Genomic DNA, 21,392 nt, shown 5'->3' with positions numbered 1-21,392 from the left:
GGAAAGAAAGAAAAGCCAATCAGTGGGAATGAGCCGCAGCTGAGGCACCGCCGGGGCGAGCCGAGTCCGCGGGGGAGGGGAGGGGATCGGCGGGAGGACCCCCCCCCCCGCCGGCGAGCCGCCGCCCACCGCACCCCGGGCCGCGCCGCCGGGCTCAACAACCTGTACGAGTAGCTCGTCCCGGCTCCTCCGAGGCGGCGGCGGCGGCGGCCGGGGCTTCCCCGGCCCGGGACGGGTCCCGCCGGGCGCCTCTCGGGTGAGCGTCGGGGCGCCGGGGGGCCCTGGTGTCCCCCCCCGACTTCGAACCCCGTACCTGCGGGGCCCCGGGCCCGCCCAGCCCCCCTCCGGGCGAGGTGCGGTGCGGGGGGGGGGGCCCGCCCGGCCGTTCCGTGGCCGGTGGACGGCGCCCGCTCCCCGCCGGCGCCCGCCCGCCCCGACCGAGCACCTGAACCTTTTCCTCAGAGGAAACGGACGGAAAAAAAAAAAAAAAAAACACAAACCCCGACCGGGTTCCCGAGCCGGAGGACCTCGCCCAGACCCGAACATGGAGCCGCGGGGCTCAACCCACCGCCCCGCGGCGCGCGGCGGCCAGGGCCCGGCCGCGCTCGACGAGCCCTCCCACCCCTCCGGGCGGCGGTTGGGGGAGCCTTCGGGTGCGGGGTTCCCCCCCGCCCCGGCCGGGTGGGCCTCGCGGCCGCTGCACTCACCGCCGTCGCCTTTGTCTCGGCCGGCCGCTCCCGCGGTACCGCTCTCTCCGGCGCCGGTTCCGCGGCTTCTGCCGTCCCCACGCCCGCAGCTGCGCTCCCCGCGCGCTCGCCGCTTCCTGGCCCCGCCCTCTCGCCGAGGCTCGCGCGAGGGAGGGCGGGGCCGCGGGCGACGCGCGCCCCAGAACGCCAGGGGGGAGGGGCGAGCCCAGCCCTCCCTTCCTCCCCCCCCCCCCCGGCGCAGCTGGAGCTCCAGCACAGGGCCGCCGCTCAGCCGCGTCACCGCCTCCAGGTTGGGCGGAGCTAAAGGCGACGCGCGCCTCCGAGCCGGGGGGAGGGGCGGTGCCGCGCGCAGCTGTACCGCCGGCACGTGACCCCGCCCCCACTAAGCCCGCCCCCACCCTGGCCTCCAGGCCGAGTGGGCGGCGCCGGAGGTGGGGGGAGAGGGCGGGGCCAGGAGGGCGGGGCCGCAGGCAGCGGCGCACCCCGGCCCCGCCCCCTCCGTCCAGCCCCGCCCCCGCCCCGGTGGGCTGCGGGGACCCCCCCCCCCCCCCCCGGCGTCTCGGGCGGTGGAGCCAGCCTGGGAGGCGGGCGGCGAGCGGACGGTGTGGGGGCTGGGACGCGCGCCGGCCGTGGCGATGGGGGCTGCGCGCGCGCGGGAGCCCCTTCGCCCCGGGTCGGGACTCCCCGGGTGGCGCGAGGGGCGGGCCTCGGGGACCGAGGCCGGGCGGAGCGGGGCCGGGCGGGGCGGCGGCGCTGCGGAGTGGGAGAGGCCCTGGGATCCTCGATCGCGGGGATGAGCCCCGTGGCTTCCCGCCGGGGACGTTCACCTGGCGTCTGGAACGTTGTGGGGGGGATCTGTGACGCCTTCGCGGACGTTCCGGGAGCGGAGAACCGGGAGAGGCTGTTTGCCCCGAGATCCGGGCCGAGCTCTAGCACCCCGTACCCCCCACCGGACACCCACGTCACGGCCCGGGGAGGAAGGGGAGGCACCACGCGCTGACTGTAAAATCTCAAGCCTCTCCGAATTCAGTAATAATAATAATAATGCGCCTCTAAGCTGTCATCCTAAGGACTCGGGAGGCTGAGATCTGAGGATCACGGTTCGAAGCCAGCCTGGGCAGAAAAGTTCCCTTGAGACTCTTTATCTTCCAAGAAACCACTCGAGAACCGCAAGCGGAGCTGTGGCTCAAAGTGGTAAGAGCGCTAGCCTAGAAGGAAAATTGCTCAGGGACAGCGCCCAGGCCCTGAGTTCCAGCCCCAAGACCCACAAGAAGGAAAAGACAGTACCTCTCACTCATCGGGATTGACAGGCATCTTTCTAGTTGCCAAAACCAGTACTTCTTGGCCCCTCTCTTCTTCTTTTCACCTCCTTCCATAGAGAAAGCTCATTGGGTGTGCCTGCAACATTAATCAGAATCAATACTTCCTGCCCATGTTTCTCCTCTGCTTGGATTATGCTTCAGTGGTCTACTAAATGGTCGTCCTTCACCTCAGACTTTATTATCAAAACAACAGGCAGAAGATGCCCTTACAAAGCAAGGCAGCCACCAGTGGCTACCAACTCCATTTCCGTGTGAAAGCTATGATCTTTATGAAGACCTACCTACAGCCTTTGGTTTTCGTTTTTCTCCTTTTGGGTCTCAGACTTCATCCCCAAACTCTCATTTTTGCTTGAATATTCCAGACAGACAGACAAACAGACAAGTGCTCAGGGCTAGAATATTGTTCCTGTAATGTCCATTTGTCTTCACCTCTTTACCAATCCTTGCTGAAAAGCCACTTAAACAATAACACTTAGTCTTAACTCCTCTATTTTAAATTGCTACAGTTCCACTCCAATCCTCAATATTTCCTACCCTGTTCTGTTCCTCCCCCCAAGGCCTTCCTCCTATTGCAACAATCTTTTTATTTTTTTATTTATTTTTTGGTCGGTCCTGCGGTTTGAACTCTGGGTCTGGGTGCTGTCCCTCAGTTCTTCAGCTTTAAGGCTAGTAGTGCGCTACCACTTGAGCCACAGCACCACTTCCGGTTTTCTGGTGGTTAATTGGAGATGAGTCTCACAGACTTTTCCTGCCCCAGCTGGCTTTGAACTGTGATCCTCAGATCTCAGCCTCCTGAGTGGCTAGGATTACAGGCGTGAGCCACCCACACCTAGCCTATTGCAATAATCTTATGTAATGCATACATTTATCTTTGAGTGTCTGCCCCAGTACAAGATGGGATTTTTGTTTTGTGTTTGTGGTACTAAGGATTGAACCTTGGGCCCAGCGCCTGTTAAGCAAGCCTTCTACCATTGAGCCATATCCCCATACCTTCAGAGCTGGGATTTTTTTTCAATGTTCCATTCAACTGATAACTAAGTGCCTGGGAAGGAGAAAAAAAGAGGAAAAAAAGTTAATTCCCTGGAATAAAAACATAAAACCACAACAACAAAAAATGGCCATTTTAATTTTTGTTAATTCCTCTGAGTTCAAATTCCCATCGGTTACCCAGAAGATCTTAAACTACATCATAAGCGTTTTGATTTTTCTGGTTACAGGGAATCTAACAATAACCATTTATGTAACTAAATGTCAGGTTGTTTGGGGTCACTGATATCCTGGTGTCCTATTTCACTGACCAGAAATAACGTGATCGGGTAGATGTTTATTGATGTGAGACTTAAAAGCATACTGTTTCTAAATTTTTCCTAAGGGAAAAAAATAAGAAAATAAATAGAAAATAAATTCCTGAGCTTGATACCTATGTTTGTTGTCTTCCTCCTTTTAAACTGCAAATGTAGTCACCTTGTGTGAATGCTTTAATATTTCCTACCATTTATAAAGAGTAAAACTCAGTATGTAAACATTTACTGATTTTTCATATTTTGTTTATAAAAATGTGATTGAATGACCCAATCTCATTAATTCAAAAGTCAGGTACACAGTTGTATTTAGATGACATTGTATGAGAGTATGTGTGAGTAGTTATTTGCTCAGTATGATAGTAGGTGTACGATCTCTTTGCATAATGTATCCTCATGACTTAAAACCATTTAAATCCTGGTGCTGGTGGCTCACACCTGTAATCCCAGGTGTTCAGGAGGTTGACACCTGAGAATTGGCAGTTTGAAGCCGGTCTGGGGAAGAAAAGTCTTTGAGACTATAATTGATCACCAAAAAAGCCAGAAGTAGAGTTGTGGCTCAAATGGTAGAGTGCTTTTCACCTTGAGTGAAAAGGCTAAGAAACAATACCTAGGCCCTAATAATAATCATAATAATCATAATACAAAGCTACTGATGATACAATTTTAAATAGAATTAAACTTTACAAAATTACTGATAAGGGATTCTCATCAATGCCAAAAGATAGTTCATTGGTATAGTAATACCAAAAAAAATTTTTTCAAGAGTCAGTTAAATCATGAGTCTGCACTGTCCTTAAATCTGTTTCAAAAAAAAGAAAAAAGAAAAAGGGTGGAAAACAGACTTCATTATTTCTTCAGGTAAAATACATTGAAAATACTGAGAAGTAAATGCAACTTTCATAGTCCAAAAGAAATTGTTTCACACATTTACTGATCCTTAAGAAGTAGACATTTTAAAACTAAGCACAACAGGAAACAGCTTGTTGGCGTATTTGTTAAGATTTTCTTAAAAGCTCTTAAATAATTTCTTTTTCCTAAAAGTGTGTCATTAGTATTTTTTTACTGATTTCCAAAAGTCAATACCAGCTCTAGCATCCAGACTCACTCTGGAATTCAAATTCATGCTTTGCTACTTAGTTTGCTAGATAACTAAGCAAGCCTACCTTTTCTCTTCATTTAGTAGATCTAATGGTACCTACATTGAAAGGTGTACAAAATCATTGAGAGAACTCAAGTTCTTAGCCCTGGAGTTGGCACAGACTAAATGCTTATAAGAAAATACTAGTTATTATCTTTATGCAAGTCTGTAATTAAGCTCATTGCCCTACATTGCCATAATTCTGAGAAAATGGCTCATAAAAGGCCCCAAATAGGATGGTTTGAGTTCTATATCAAGATAGCCTAATAGTCCATTAAATAGATCTCTATAATTTTTTAATTTTTTAATTATTTTTTACCAGTCTGGGGCTTGAACTCAGGGCCTGGGCACTGTCTCTGAGCTTCTTTTTTGTTCAAGGCTAGCACTCTACCACTTGAGCCACAGGGCCACTTCCCACATTTTCTGTGTATGTGGTACTGAGGAATCAAACCCAGGGCTTCATGCATGCTCGGTAAGCACTCTACCACTAAACCACATTTCCAGCCTTCCACTAAATGTTTGTAAGGAGGCACTAACATCTCTTCTATTGCCATAATATGGTAGGCACCGCTTCAGGTAAGAGGAATAAGGCCTAGACTTAGAAAATCATTATACTTGAATGACAAGAGATTCACATTTTGCACATAACTACTTTCAGCATAGTATGAATAGACTTCCTGGTTAGTCAAGGAATCTCTGGTCCTGGCTAACTAGTTATTTGTGTGCCCTTCAATTGTGTCCAGGTTTCAATGATAAATGATGACTAGAAACATGCAAATTGCTTGGGTTACAGAATGTATCAACACCAGACTCCTGTGGCTCACACCTGCAATCCTAACTACTCAGAAAGCTAAAAAGCGGGGAGGGGGAGGGGAAGGGAATCCAGGTTTGAAGTCAGCCAAGGTACACAAATCCATGACACTCATCTCCAATTAACCAGCAAAAAAAAAAAAAAAGCCAGAAATGGAGGTATAGCTCAACAATAGAGTGCCAACCTCCAGGGAAAAACAAAAACAGTCAAGCAAGAGTTTGAGATCCTGGAACACAAATAAAAAAATAATTTACTTGAGAGCCTGTGATCTAAGGATTGCAGTTTGAAGCCAGCCATGGTAGAAAAGTCCCCAAGAGACTCTTAGCTCCAAATAACCACTCAAAAGTTGCAAGTGGGGCTATAGCTCAAAGTAATAAGAGTGCTAGCCTTGAGCAAAAGAGCTCAGAGACAGTGCCCAGGCCCTGAGATCAAGCCACACAACCAACAAACAAAACATTATCAGTTCTTGGCCAGGCTCCTGTGGCTCACGCCTGTAATCCTAGCTACCCATGAAGCTGAGATCTGAGGATCACAGTTCAAAGCCAGCCCAGGAAGGAAAGTCTGTGAGACTCATCTCCAATAAACCATCCTGAGTAGTGCTGTGGCTCAAGTGGTAGAGCGCTTGCCTGGAGCTAAAGAGCTGAGGGACAGCGCCCAGGCCCAGAGTTCAAGCCCCATGACCGACAATATATATCAGTTTTGTGTACAGCCATACAACTCAAATTAACTTCCTTTTTTCCCCTTTTCTTTGAATTACAAGTTAGGCAAGGGCTCTATCTTTAAGCTGTACTATAACCCCAGTCCTTTAATGGCTTTTTGAAAAGAAGATCGGGGGCTAGAAATGTGGCTTAGCGGTAGAGTGCTTGCCTAGCATGCACAAAGCTCTGGGTTTGATTCCTCAGTACCACATAAACAGAAAAAGCTGAAAGTGGTGCTGTGGTTCCAGTGGTAGAGTGCCAGCCTTGAGTAGCAGAAGAAGCTTAGGGACAGTGCCCAGGCCCTGAGTTCAAGCCCCAGGACTGGTTAAATTTAAAAAAAAAAAAAAAAGGAAGAAAAGAAAAGAACATTGGAATTGACCAAGTAAACCTATAGAACGAGGAAAACTCAGGTTAAGATTTTGTTATCACCACTTTGAGTCATAACCCCAAAAGGCTTTGTGTTGTGTCTGTGTCTGTGTGTATGTGTGCGTGTGTGCACGCGCACGTGTGCACGCGCGCGCGTGCGTGCTCATGCATGCGTGCACTGATGCTGGTACTTGAACTCAGAGCCTGGGAGCTATCCCTGAGCTTTATTTTGCTCAAGGCTAACCTCTGCTACTTGAGACATAGCTCTACTTCTGGCTTTTTGGAGGTAGTTGATTGGAGATGAGAATTTCATGGACTTTTCTGCCCAGGCTGGCTTCAAATCTCAATCCTCAGATCTCAGCCTCCTGAGTAGCTAGAATTACAGGTGTGAGCTACTGGTGCCCAGCTCTAAAGGTTTTCTTTACTTGTGCTTTGGACATTAATAACAAACTTTGTAAATCCCATAGATTAATGTCAGATTAATTCATTTAGGGGATTTGGTGTTTGTTCCTAAAATATAGTAGGGGCAGTCCAGGAAATATAAAACATATATTGTCTTATTTATTCTTATTATACAACATACGTCTCTTCTTATTTGTGTTGGGGTATGTGTGGGGGGGTGGGTGGGTGGGTGGGTGGGTGGGTGTACCAGTACTGGTGTTTGAACTCAGGACCTCTCTCTTACTCAGCTTTTTTTTTGCTCAAGGCTGGCCCTGTACAATCAGTTCCTGCTAGTAATTACAGATAAGAGTCTCTGGAACTTTTCTGCCCAGGCTGGCTTCGAGCCAGGATCTTCAGATCTTAGGATCCTGAGTAGCTAGGATTACAGGAGTAAGCCACTGGCGCCTGGATAACATACTTCTTGAGTGCCTGTTATGTATACTGAATCATCTTTGCTGCTGTTGAAGATACAAAAAATTATAAGGCACAGTCCAATAACATAAATCCTACTGGCAATCATCAGATATCTTAGCTACTTAACCAAAATGCTAATGAGATATATGACTTGTGAATTGTGATTTGAGAAGCATGAGAAAAACCAGGAAACATGGAACTTACTGACAAAAGATAAAACAAGCAACTCAAGACAGAATCATATTGGTGGCCTTGTCTACGATGAAAGCAGCCAAAAAATTAGGATGAGGATTCAAGTTCAAGTTCAATTTCCACTTCTACCTAGAGCTGACCCTCACTGCTCATCAAACCACAAATATTCACTGAATGCTTGCTATGTGCCAGGTAGCATACCAAGTGTGGTGGGAAAGCTTGGTACAAAGCTTGGCCTTTGTCCTGCATGAAATATCACCCGGTAGCATTTGCATAATTAGACACAGTGTACTTATGAATGCACTCAGAAGCATGGAGGTCTGAATAAGTTAGAAAAGGTTTCTCCCAGGGAAAGGAATTGGAGATAAATCTCTGGAAAGAAGGCCCTCAGCTTTTCAGACAGAACTCTTGCAGTCCGTGATAGCACACATTTGCTGGCGTGGATGATGACGTTAACACACAGGTCATTAGGGGGTGAGGGCAAGAAGAGAGAAATAGATTAGGGTACTGCTGCTTCTGTAGCTTTAGCACCTAGCCTGTAATCTAATAGCATTTGTAGCTCCTCAACTCTAAGAAAAGCCAGGTATGGGGGGGCTCATGTAATCCTAGCTATTCAGGAGACTTAGATCTGAAGATCAATGTTAGAAGCCAGCCTGGGCAGGAATGGCTGTGACACTCTTGTCTCTAATCACCAAAAAGCCAGAAGTAGAGGTGTGGCTCAAATGATACAGTGCCAGTATTGAATGAAAATGCTAAGAGACAGCACTCAGTCCTGGATCCAAACCCCGGTTCTGGCATCAAAAATAAATAAATGAAAGTTAAGCATTTTAATAAAATGTCTCTGGAATAGACAATGAGAAAAACAAAAACACAAACAAAAATCTCAGGGACAGTGCCCAGGCTTTGAGTTCAAGCCCTACAACAACAACAACCACAACCACAAAGAACACAATAGATTTTAAGCTAAGGGTTGGCAGACTGGCATACAAAAGCAGGGAAGCCAGACTAAGAGGAGTGGACTTTTTCCCCTCTAGATGAAAATTCAAACTTGCCAACATCTTTTTTATTTGCCAGTCCTAGGGCCTGCCTGGGCACTGTCTCTGAGCTTCTTTTGCTCAAGGCTAGCACTCTACCACTTGAGCCACAGCGCCATTTCCAGCTTTTTCTGTGTATGTAGTACTGAGGAATGGATCCCAGGGCTTCATGCACACTAGGCAGGCACTCTACCACTAAGCCACATTTCCAGCCCCACTTGCCAACATTGTGATTTCCTTGGAGTCTGTGCTGGCCTTTCTGACTCAGACCCTGAGCAAAGGATGCTCTTGGCTTCACCTTAAGGAGGCCCCTTGGCTCAGAGAAAATGAGCAGAACTAGCTGGAGGAGGCTAGGAGAACGTTGACAGGAAGCCATGCAGAAGGCACTAGCAGCATTCCCAATCTCCAGGGTTCATCAGGGCCCCAGCAAGCGGGGATACGCAGCATCTGGTAGCCCTCAAACACTTGACAGTTAATCCCCTTATAACAGGTGGGCTGGCACTGGGGGCTCACACCTGTAATCCGAGCTACTCAGGAGTCTGAGATCTGAAGATCAAAGTCAGCTTAGGCAGGGAAATTAGTGAAGCGCTTATCTCCACTTAACCACCCAAAAAACCCTCAGAAGTGGAGCTGTAGCTCAAGTGGTAGAGTGCTAGTCTTCAGCACACACACACACACACACACACACACACACACAAAATGCCAGGTGCTGGTGGCTCATGCCTGTAATCCTAGCTACTCAGGAGGCTGAGATCTGAGATCACAGTTCAAAGCCAGCCCGGGCAGGAAAGTCTGTGAGACTCTTATCTTCAATAAACCACCAGAAAACCAGAAGTGGCATTGTGGCTCAAGTGGTAGAACATTCACCTTGAGCTGAAGAGCTGAGGGACAGCGCCCAGGCCCAGAGTTTGAGCCCCATGACCAACAACAACAAAAAAAAAAAAAAAAAAGGAAAGAAATGTTAGCACTTCTTCCTAGCACAGAGATCTACATGTTGTCTCACCAAAGCTGAGTACAAATTAGGAGTAAGTTTGGATCTAGCCTAGATCATTCCCAAGCCATCAGCCCTCTCCTGCCCCATTTCTGCCTCATATGATGACTCAGTTCCCTTGTGTGTGTGTGTGTGTGTGTGTGTGTGTGTGTGTGTACACATGCGTGTGCGCCTGCATACTAGCCCTAGGGCTTGAATTCAGGGCTTGGGCACCATTCTTTAGCTTTTGTTGTTGTTGTTGTTGTTGGTCGTGGGGCCTGAACTCTGGGCCTGGGTGATGTCCCTCAGCTCTTCAGCTCAAGGCTAGTGCTCTACCACTTGAACCACAGCCCCACTTCCGGCTTTTTTCTTTTTCTTATGTGGTGCTGAGGAATCGAACCCAGGGCCTCATGCATGCAAGGCAAACGCTCTACCACTGAACCACCTTTCCAGGCCCATTCTTTAGCTGACCCTCTATCATTTGAGAGACATCTCGACTTCTAGCTTTCATTGAAGTCTCACAGATTTTCCTGCCTGGGCTGGCTTTGAACCATGATCCTTAGCTCTCAGACTCCTGAGTACCTAGAATTACAGGCGTGAGCCACCAGAACCCCAGTGACTCAGTGCTTGCTATGTTTCTGTCCCTACCACTAGCTCCGCTAAGTAGCGGCTGGTGCCTTGCTCTCTGGAACACAGCAGTACACATACTCTGTACGATGTCATGGGTTGTGATAGGCAGACTGCAAAACTAAGTGCCATCCTCTCTCCCCAGCACTCCACGCCTCAATCCCCACAAACCCAGGAATCGGACAAGCTAGCATGACCATAATTCTGTTTTGTTATGCCGTTGGGTTGACCCTAAATAAAGAGACTACTGGATGAGCCACGTAGAGAGTTTTCTCTGGGTAGTAACAGAAAGAGAAGTCAGAGAGGTTCAAAGCCGGTCCTGAGACTTGAACTCAGATCCTAGGCACTGTCCTTGAGTGTTTTGTTTTGTTTTGCTGGTTCTGGGGCTTAAACACAGGGACTGGGCACTGTGAGTTCTGCTCAAGGCGAATGCTCTACCACCTGAGTCATGGTGACACTTCTGGTTTTTAGGTGGTTCTTTGGAGATAAGAGTCTTGAGGACTTTCCTGCCTGGACTGGCCTTGAACCACAATTCTCAGATCTCAGCCTACTGAGTAGCGACGATTATAGGTGTGAGTCACCATCACCTGGCTCTTTCTGAGCTTTTTTGCTTGAGGCTAACACTCTACCACATGAGCCACAGCTCCACTTTTTGGTGTTTTACTAGAGATAGTAGTGTCATGAAATTTCCTGCCCAGGCTGGCTTTGAACCCCGATATTCAGATCTCAGCCACCTGAGTAGCCAGAATTATAGGCATGAGCCACTGGCACCCAGCACAAAGCATAAGGATTTGACTGACATTTGGTGCTTTTAAGATTACAGTGAGGCTGGGTGCCTGTGGCTCTTGCCTGTAATCCTAGCTACTCAGGAGGCTGAGATCTGAGGATCCCCATTCAAAGCCAGCCTGGGCAGAAAAGTCCATGAGACTCTTATCTCCAATAAACCACTCAGAAAACTGGAAGTGGTGTAGTGGCTCAAGTAGTAGAGCACTAGCCTTGAGCTGAAGAGCTGAGGGACAGCATTCAGGACCAGAGTTCAAGCCCCATGGCCGACTCCCCCCCCTCAAAAAAAGAAAGATTGCAGTGGGGCCCCTAGAAACAGATATTTCCCCTCCAGATAGATACTCAGACTTGCAAACATGAGCAGAGAACCTGGTAACTTCATGCTGTACTTATGACCAACAGAGAATACAAACTAATAAATGGGTGTTGTTGCAGTTTGTATTATTGTATTATAAAGCCACATCTTTGAATCAACCCTTCCCATGACCTGTTAGAAGGTAACTATTCAGCATCTGGAATCAATCTGAATTCCCACTTGATTCACAAGCCACAGGAACAGGTGTAGGCATCAAGAAATGAACCTAGGTTTATGATTTCATGGAGGAGAACTATGAAAAATGTCTTCCTCTCATTTGACATACAGAGACTCATATATTCATTTCTTTTGTGTTTCAAAAAGAATGTGGCTGGGGCTGGGAAGGTGGCTCAGTGGTAGAGCGCTTGCCTTGCATGCTTAAGGCCCTGGGTTTGATTCCTCAGCACCACATAAGCAGAAAAAAAAAAAAAGCTGGAAGTGGCGCTATGGCTCAAGTGGTAGATTGCTAGCCTTGAGCTGAAGAGCTGAGGGACAGCACCCAGGCCCAGAGTTCAGGCCCCATGACCGGACCCCAAAAAAAAAAAGAATGTGGCTGGGTGCTAATGGCTCAAACCTGTAATCCTATCTATTCCGAAGATTGAGATCTGAAGATTATGGTTCGAAGCCAGCCTGAGCAGCAAAGTGTGTGAGACTCTTATCTACAATTAACCACCAAAGGGGGGAAAAGGCAGAGGTGGAGCTGTGGCTCAAGTGGTAGAGCACCAGCTTTGAGCTAAAAAGCTAAAAGTCAGTGCCCAGACCCCCTGAATTCAAGCCCCAGGACTGACACACACACAGATAATCTTTTTTATTTTATTTTTGCTAGTCTTGGGGTTTGAACTCAGGGCCTGAGCACTGTCCCTGAGCTCCTTTTGCTTAAGGCTAGCACTCTACCACTTTAGCCACAGTACTACTTCTAGCTTTTTCTGTGGATGTGGTCCTGAGGAATTGAACCCAGGGCTTCATGCATGCTAGGCAAGCACTCTATGACAAAGCCACATTCCCAGGCCCACAAATGATCTTTAAGAGAGGGTTAACAGCACCCAATTCAACTCAACAATGTGGCTGTCTATGTATTGCTAGGCTGGCTCCGTAGTAAACCGTGGAAATTTAGTGATGGAAATGGATGGGAATGCTTCAAGTCAATTCACAAATGCAACACCTTTCACCTTCCAATAGCTCTTTACACCTCTGCCTCTCTGCCTCTGAGATCTTCCCTAGGCTCACCTCTGGTACCCACAAGCAGCTTCCTACCCCGCTTTTACCTTCCTTCCTGCCTTCTAACGCACTGTTGAGAAGATGACTTTGGGTCTTGACCTAGTCCTCAAGCCAGCCTCACCATGGGATGAGTAGTTCACTATGTCCTCCGGCCCCCTCCTCCTCCTCATTTCTGGCTCTACATCAGGAAGCTGCTGAATCAAGCTGTTGCCACCACAGCTTCCGGCTCCTGCGTGGCTCTGTGTGAAGAGGAAGTTGGATTGCTTAGAAAATTCTAGAAAACCCTAGAAAATTCTAGGATCCAGCCTGCCAGAGTTCAGAAAGGGATTCCCCACACAGTAGGTACTGCAGAAGAACTACCCAAGAATGAAGGAAGGATGGATTTTTTTTTTTCTGAGGCATGGAAGAACAGCATGAGAGGAGAGAGAGATGAGAGACTCTGTGACACCCTTAAAAGGTGAAGAATGAAAGCAGGTGGCAGGTGCATGTGGGCGCGGGAGGAAATGGTGTAGACCTGCAGACAGAGACAGAGCATTTTATTTGCAAGTTGATAGAGTCAGGCAGAAAACAAAATGATGTTGTGTTAAGGGTAAAGTGTATATGTGTGTGTGCATGTATATGTGTATTTGAAGATATAATTCATGATTTTTTCCCTCCCTCCCTCTCTCTCTCTTCCTTCCTTCCTTCCTTCCTTCCTTCCTTCCTTCCTTCCTTCCTTCCTTCCTTCCTTTCTTTCTTTCTTTCTTTCTTTCTTTCTTTCTTTCTTTCTTTCTTTCTTTCTTTCCTTTCCTTTCCTTTCCTTTCCTTTCCTTTCTTTTCCTTTCCTTTCTTTTTTGTCATGGGGCTTGAACTCGGACCCTGGCCACTGTCTCTGAGTTTTTGCACTCAAGGCTAGTGCTCTACCAGTTTGAGTCATAGCTCCACTTCTGGTTTTCTTTTCTTTTCTTTTTTTTGGTCGGTCGTGGGGGCTGAACTCTGGGCCTGGGCGCTGTTCCTCAGCTCTTCAGCTCAAGGCTAGCACTCTACCACTTGAGCAACAGCACCACTTCTGGCTTTTTCTGCTTATGTGGTACCCAGGGCCTCATGCATGCAAGGCAAGCACTCTACCACTGAGCCAACTTCCCAGCCCCACTTCTGGTTTTCTGATGATTAATTGGAGATAAGAGTCTCACACCAGAAGTGGTGCTGTGGCTCAAGCAGTAGAGCACTCACCTTGAGCTGAAGAGTGCAGGGACAGAGCCCAAGCACAGAGTTCAAGCCCCATGACTGACAAAAAAAGGGGGGGGGAGCTGGAAAGTTGGCTAAGTGGTAGAGCGTTTGCCTTGCATGCATGAGGCCCTGGGTTTGATTCCTCAGCACCACATAAGCAGAAAAAGCTGGAAATGGTGCTGTGGTTCAAGTGGTAGAGCACTAGCCTTGAGCTAAAAAGTTGAAGGACAGTGCCCAGGCTGACTTCAAGCCCAGGACTGGCAAAAAAAAAAAGAGTCTCACACCCCTCCGTACATCACCTTTGCAATTAAAACAATGCTAAAAACACAACAACAAAACCAAGAGACTCACAGACTTTCTTACCCCAGATGGCTTCAAACTACAATCCTCAGATCTGTCTCCTGAGTAGTTAGGATTACAAGTGTAAACCACCTGACAATTATTATTATTATTATTATTTTATTTTTTGGTGGGTCGTGGGACTTGAACTCTAGGCCTGGGTGCTATCTCTCAGCTCTTCAGCTCAAGGCTAGTTGCTCTACAACTTGAGCCACAGTGCCACTTCTGGTTTTCTTGTGGGTAATTGTAGATAAGAGTCTCATGGACTTTCCTGCCCAGCCTGGCTTTGAACCCTCAGATCTCAGACTTCTGAGTAGCTAGGATTACAGGCGTGAGCCACTAGTACCCAGCTAATTAATATGTTGTCTGCATAACCTTTGAACATTCAAATCTTCTTGTTTCACTTTACCTCCTTGGTAAGCTCCATGCAGAATTTACTCATAAAAGCTAGAATGTGACATTTTGATGTTTTTTTCTTTTTTGGGTCCAGTCATGGGGCCTGAACTCTGGGCCTGGGCGCTGTCCCTCAGCTCTTCAGCTCAAGGCTAGCACTCTACCACTTGAGCCACAGCGTCACTTCCGGCTTTTTTTTCCTGCTTATGTGGTGCTGAGGAATCGAACCCAGGGCCTCATGCATGCAAGGCAAGAGCTCTACCACTGAGTTATCTTTCCAGCCCTAGAATGTGACATTTTGAAAGGAACATTATAGCCAGGTGCCAGTGGCTCACATTTGTAATCCTACTTATTGTGAGGCAGAGATCTGAGGATCACAGTTCAAAGTCAGGAAAGTCTGAGAGACTCTTATCCCCAATGAACCACCAAAGTGTAGGGTGGGGGGAGCCAGAAGTGGTGTTATGGCTCAAGTGGTAGAGTGCTAGCCTTGAGCAAAAGAAGCTCAGGGACAGCGCCCAGGCCCAAACCCAGGACCTGCACAACAAACAAACAAACAAACAGGGTTATTTCATGCTTATCTGTTTTTTGTGGTGTTTTTTTTTCTTTTTTGGTGCTGGTGCTAGAGCTGAAACTCAGACTTTTGTGCTCTTATGTAGCTTTTTCTACCTGAGTCTTAAACTCCACCACTTGAGCCATACCTCTACTTCGTTCATGCATTTTTTGAAAAGTCTAAAAATTTCCTTTTATCACTTAAATTAAGAAGGAGAACTTTTGAGAACTTTTTCTTGGAGCTAGGAATATGGCTTAGTGGTACAGTGCTTGCCTAGCATGCATGAAGCCCTGGGTTTGATTCCTCAGTACCACATACACAGCAAAAAGTCAGAAGTGGGGTGCTGTGGCTTAAGTGGTAGAGCACTAGCTTTGAGCACAGAGAGGCTTTGTTTTTCTTGCTTTGATGGAGGGTGGTGCCATTTGCTTTTTGGAAGGCATAGTTTTACAAAATTAAGAACAGGTAAAGGGCTGGGAATGTGGCTTAGTGGTAGAGTGCTTGCCTAATATGCATGAGGCTCTGAGTTTGACTCCTCAGTACCAGATACATAGAAAAAGCCCGAGGTGGTGCTGTGGCTCAAGTGGTAGTGTGCTAGCCTGGAGCAAAAGAAGCTCAGGGACAGTGCCTAGGCCCTGAGTTCAAGTCCCAGGACTAGCAAAAAAAAAAAAAAAACAAACAAACAGGTAAATAAATACTCAACACATTTAATTGATTTAAACACAACTGATCATAAGAAGGGAGTGGCTTTAATGCCTGTAGAATTCTGCGAATAACAAGGACACCTCTAGTAGATCCTGCATAGATGAGAGAAAGCATGCCAAGCTGCATTAACTTCTCCCAGGTCTGTTAAACTAGAAGACAGCAGTGTACAACAACCCTATTCCTTTCACCTGCTAGGAAAAAAGGAAGTACTTTTTGTCTTTTCCCTATGATACATTCTTTCAAAGTACAATCTAGGCAAGAACAGGCTTGACTATGAATCTGGCCAATTGTTAAAGAAATCACAACCCAAGGATACATTTACTAAACCTTAATTCAGTATGTCCTGTACCAGGAACACCCAGAAACATTGAGAATATCTTTAACAATTATGATCAGTGACCTAGGAACAGTGACCACAGTGTAGTCCAAAAAATAAATAAGTTAGAAAACAAATGTGTCAAGTTGTGTGTAGTTCTGGCGTTTGGACTCAGATTTCTGCTTGTTAGGCAGGTGTTCTACCATTTGAGCCTTTTAGCTTTGGTTGTTGGTGTTTTTCTGTTTTGTTTTTTTGTCAGTCATAGGGCTTGAACTCCAGGCCCAGGTGCTGTCCCTCAGCTCTTCAGCTCAAGGCTAGCACTCTACCACTTGAACCACAGCGCCACTTCCGGCTTTTACTGCTTATGTGGTGCTGAGGAATCGAACCCAGAGCCTCATGCATACAAGGCAAGCGCTCTACCACTAACTTACATTCCCAGTCCTGCTTTGGTTATTTTTGAGATAGAGTTCTCTCTTTTTGCCTAGGCCAGCCTGAATAGCAGTCCTTCTATGTATGTTTTACACCTCAGAATGATTCACACGTATGGTCATGCTCAGTATAGCTATCCAGGAGGTTGAAATCTGAGGATCAATGATCAATAAGTAATGTACCCATTTCCTTATTCATGTAACTGCAACCCCTCTGTACAGCATCTTTAAAATAAAACAAAATTTACAAAAATGATTTGAAGCCAGCCCAAGCAGAAAAGTATGAAAACTCTTATAGCCAATTAACCATACACACACACACACACACACACACACACACACACACACACACACACACACACACACACACACACACACACACAGAGCCAGCAGTAGAGCAGCTTGAGTAAGAGAATGTCAGCCTTGAATAGATAGAGCTACGGAACAGTGCCTAAGCCCCGAGTTCAAGCCCCAGTAATGGCATTTTTTAAAAACTCACGTTTTGTTTTGTTTTACTGTTTTTATTAAAACCAAGGAATTGCTATGTAAGACCTTATAAACAAGAGGGCATGATGTCAAATCTTAGTGATGGAGGGACGAAGTCGCTTGTTCCTTAATAAACTCAAAATAAGTTATTGTTTAAGAAACTTTCTAAAGTTCTGAAAAAGAACTACATCCAGAAGGCTAAGAGTTATGTTTAGATACACCTTCAAATATCAATGTACTTTTTTTTTGTTAGTGATTAATTGGAGATAAGCGTCTCACAGACTTTCCTGCCTGGGCTGGCTTTGAACTGTGATACTCAGATCTCAGCCTCCTGAGTAACTAGGATTACAGGTGTGAGCCACTGGCACCCGGTCTCCGTGATTCTTTTTAAAAGTCCTAAAATAAATGGGCGGCTTGACACATACCTGGGCAAAAATAAGGCCCCCAGGGAATGATGGGAGCAGAGAAACCCAATACTGATATATTGATGAATGAATGAATCAAATGGAAGAAAATGCTACACCATGATGGTTCATAACAAAAGGTTATGAGCTTTTAAATGCAAAAAAAAGTTGTGTCAAATATAGAGAAATGCTTGAAATCTGTAACTGAAACTACAAAGAGGACAGAGAGAGAAAGAGGAGAGAGAGAGAGAGAGAGAGAGAGAGAGAGAGAGAGAGAGAGAGAGAGAGAGAGAGAGAGAGAGAGAGAGAGAGAGAGAGACTGAGATTCCCAAGCACCAGAAGTGATACATAGCTCAGGAGCAGGCAGGGGAAGTAAATTAAGTCAGCACTGAATACAAATGTGGACCCATAGGCAGCAGCTGGGGTTGAGAAGGCCCAGAGGAAGGTGTCCGCCAGTCTTGGGCCCTGGGAGATGGAAAAATCCAACTGAGTCTTCCTTTGAAAAGCAATGGCCTACAGTAGGAATCTCCCGCCAAGTAAGAGGAACAAAAACTGTCAGATTGGGAAAGAGCCAGGGCTCCTTGGGACAGTAAGCCTCTCCAGGCTATGGAGTCTGAGTTCATCCTCCCTCAGGGGGAGAGAAGTCCAAGCTGAGACATGACTATTAAACCCAGTGCTGGAGTCAAGTGACAAACACCTGGACAAATGCCTGGCAGACGGGGCAGAAACTACCCCTTTGGGGTGCACCTCCAACTATAGTCACACAGCACACAGACTTTAGACTCTCTACGCTCATAGGAAAAAAAAAAATAATGAGGGAATAGGAAGTTGGCTTAGTGGTAGAGTGCTTGCCTAGCATGCATGAAGCCCTGAGTTCAGTTCCTCACATAGGCAGAAAAAGCTAGAAGTGGCACTGTGGCTCAAGTGGTAGAGTGCTAGCTTTCAGCCAAAGAAGTTCAGGGACAGTGCCCAGGCCCTGAATTCAAGACCCAGGACTGGCAAAAATAAAATGAATAAATAAAAGAAATCAAGAACCAAAGTTACCAGATAATATATATCAAAGGGAATAGGGAAATTTTGTAACTTTTTTTTTTTTTTTTTTTTTGGTTTGTCGTGGGGCTTGAACTCTGGGCCTGGGTGCTGTCCCTCAGCTCTTCAGCTCAAGGCGAGCGCTCTACCACTTGAGCTATAGCGCCACTTCCGGTTTTCTGGTGGTTTATTGGAGATAGGAGTCTCACGGTCTCTCCTGCCTGGGCTGGCTTTGAACCGCGAACCTCAGATCTCAGCCTCCTGAGTAGCTAGGATTACAGGTGTGAGCCACCAGCACCCAGCTTTTGTAACATTTTTATTAGCTTTTTTTTTTTTGACAGACCTGGGGCTTGAACTCAGGGCCTGGGCACTGTCCCTGAGCTTCTTTTTCTCAAGGCTAGCACTCTATCACTTGAGCCACAGAGCCACTTCCTGTTTTTTCTGTGTATGTGGTACTGAGGAATCGAACCCAGGGCTTTTCATGTATGCTAGGCAAGCACTCTACCACTAAACCACATTCCCAGCCTTTTATTAGCATTTTTATTTGCATCAATTTAATTTTGAAATATCCTTACATGAATACAATGTATATTAATCAGACTCACCTCCTTCATCAGGTAATCTTGGCTTATAAAATTAAAAATTCCTAGAAAGGAAAACAGTCATTTGAATTGAAAAAGTCAATGAACTTGTTATTAAAGTACAACTCATAAAGCAGTACCTCTGATGCGCACACCTATAATCCTCAGGAGGCTGAGATCCAAGGAGTAAGATTCAAAGCCAGCCTGGGGAGGAAAATCTGTGACACTCTTTTTTTGGTCAATCGTGGGGCTTGAACTCTGGGCCTGGGCACTGTCCCTCAGCTCTTCACCTCAAGGCTAGCGCTCTACCACTTGAGCCACAACACCACTTCCTTTTTTTTTTCAAGCACTCTACCACTGAACCACTTTCCCAGCTCCTTTGTGAGACTCTTAGCTCCAATTAACCAGCAAAAAGTCAAAAGTAGAGCTGTGGCTCAGGTGGCAAAGTGCCATCCTGGGGGAAATAAAGCTAAGGAACAGCACCTAGGTCTGAGTTCAAGCCCCAGTACTGGTACACATAAAAAGAAACAAAGTACAAACTACATAAAGCTGAAAAATCAGTGAAAAAATAGTACAGTGAAAAATCAGGCAGAGAAAGGCATTCAGGATTCACCATGGAGAAAGGAAAGAATGGAAAAGAATGAAAACCCAATCTATGCCCCTAACTACTTTCATAGAGTCCAGGCTGCCAGAGAGACTATCCACGAAAACATAAAGGCTGAGAAGTTTCCAGAAACAATGAAAGAAATTCCCAAACAGAGGAGCACATTGAGTCTGGAGAAGAATAAATAAATGTTAAAACAAATGTGATATGTATGAGCCAAACACATCCCAGTAAAACAACAAATATTTCAGATAAACAGATATTCTTGGGGCTGGGAAGTTGGCTCAGTGGTAGAATGCTTGCCTTGCATGGATGAAGCCCTGGGTTCAATTCTTCAGCACTATATAAGCAGAAAAAAGCCAGAAGTAGCACAGTGGCTCACGTGGTAGGGCGCTAGCCTTGAGCTGAAGAGCTGAGGGACAGCGCCCAGGCCCTGAGTTCAACCTCCAGGACTGACACAACATTTTTAAAAAAGAAAAGACACTCTTAAGGCAATCTTGAGAAAAGAGAGACACTACAGCTTAGATGAAGAGAATAATCAGAAAAGCAATCTTTAAGGACAACTTCCCTAACAATAGATACATTAGTAACCATCGCAGAATCCAGAAAACAAAGAACAATTCTTCAGACCAAAGGAAAAGAATTGGCCCCACAGAATTCTCTATCAAGTGAAACCATTATTCAAGAGTGAAAGGGAAATAAAGGCATTACACACAAACCCATCCAGGCCCTCTGCCTCTCCAATATTCTCACATCGAGAACTCTCTCCACCAAAAGAAAAATGAACAAAGGAGAGCCAGAACAATGGTGATTAGATCAATGATCACTGACCAAATAAAACCCTCACAAAATCGGTTTTTAAAAGAGAGTAAAGGCCAAGCATTAGTGGTTCACACCTGTAATCCTAGCTACTCAGGAGGCTGAGATCTGAGGATCGCGGTTCAAAGCCAGCTGGAGCAAGAAAGTCCATGAGACTCTCATCTTCAGTTAACCACCAAAAAGTGGGAAGTGGAGCTGTGGCTCAAGTAGTAGAGTGCTTGCTAGCCTTGAGCAAAAAAGCTCAGAAACAGTGCCTAGGCCCTGAGTTCAAGCCCCAGACTAGCAGCCTCCAACCCTCCCCTCCACCAAAAAAAAAAAAAAAAGTGAATCTTGGCAACAATGGCTCATACCTTTTAATCCTTGCTATTCGGGAGGTAGAAAGCTCATGATCATGATTCGAAGCCAATGCAGGCAGAAAAGTCTGAGCCTCCTGCTTCCAATGAACCAGCAAAAAGCAGGAAATATAGGTGTGGCTCAAGTGGTAGAGTCCTCGCCTTGGGTGTGGCGGGGAGAACCAAGTGAGCAGAAGGCCTTAAGTACAAGCCCCAATACTGGCCCAAAATAAAATAAAATAAAATAGAAATGAAAGTTTATTTCTTCACCACAAAGCAGAGAGGAAGAAACAAACAGCACAAATGTGGGTGGAGTAGGAGTGATCACCAATCAGAGTAAGGACTAATTAAACTCACAAGTAAAAGGCTAATTTCAGACAGACTGTTCTAGATCAACCAGCCTTGCCAACGACCCAGGGTATAAGAAAAGTCAATCTGACTAGAAAAAAAAAAAAAAAACCCACAGCCATCCCACAGGACTATCATTAATAATAAATGTTTGTTGTTTTCAACCTCTATGTTTTGGCATAGTTTGTTTTGCCACAAAAGCTAATTGACAGAGGGCTTTTAAAAATATAATAAAATGTTTTTTTTTAAATATAATCAATGTATACCATTAGATTTGAAAACCTTTTAAAAGACACTTTTCTTGGAATATATTAATTCCAGGAACAGATTCAAATTCAAAAAGAGAGAAAAATATTAATGAGCTTAACAACATTCATGTAAATATATTCTCACTTCAAAGCACTGGGTTTAAATTTTTTTTAAAAAAAAATAAAGCCTCTGGGTTTAGAGATTGACAGGATTTAAAAAAAAA

The 21,392-nt window shown here is 46.1% G+C and overlaps 2 protein-coding genes across 5 annotated transcripts in view; one reads left to right on the top strand and one right to left on the bottom strand.

The window, feature by feature from the left end:
- Positions 1–1,605, bottom strand: part of LOC138827197 (CDC42 small effector protein 2) — a 64,898-nt gene extending 63,293 nt beyond the window's left edge. The window contains exon 1 of one of the 4 annotated variants that reach the window (XM_070022694.1): positions 1,535–1,605. The gene's annotated coding sequence lies outside the window, so the exon portion shown is untranslated. Of the gene's footprint in view, positions 1–500; positions 591–707; positions 852–1,534 lie in introns of those variants that run through there. The other 3 variants (XM_070022692.1, XM_070022691.1, XM_070022693.1) reach the window with 3 other exon arrangements.
- Positions 545–1,078, top strand: LOC138827175 (C2 calcium-dependent domain-containing protein 4A-like). Its single transcript, XM_070022654.1, has one exon. It carries the CDS (start codon positions 545–547, stop codon positions 1,076–1,078), a length of 534 nt encoding a protein of 177 aa, XP_069878755.1.
- Positions 1,606–21,392: the final 19,787 nt, after the last annotated feature.

This window comes from Dipodomys merriami, unplaced genomic scaffold (assembly GCF_024711535.1).
Source record: "Dipodomys merriami isolate MVZ:Mamm:240054 unplaced genomic scaffold, mDipMer1.0.p SCAF_151, whole genome shotgun sequence".
NCBI classification, from domain to species: Eukaryota; Metazoa; Chordata; class Mammalia; order Rodentia; family Heteromyidae; genus Dipodomys; species Dipodomys merriami.
Note: the sequence above shows the minus strand (reverse complement) of the source record. Positions and strands in the feature narration are given on the sequence as shown.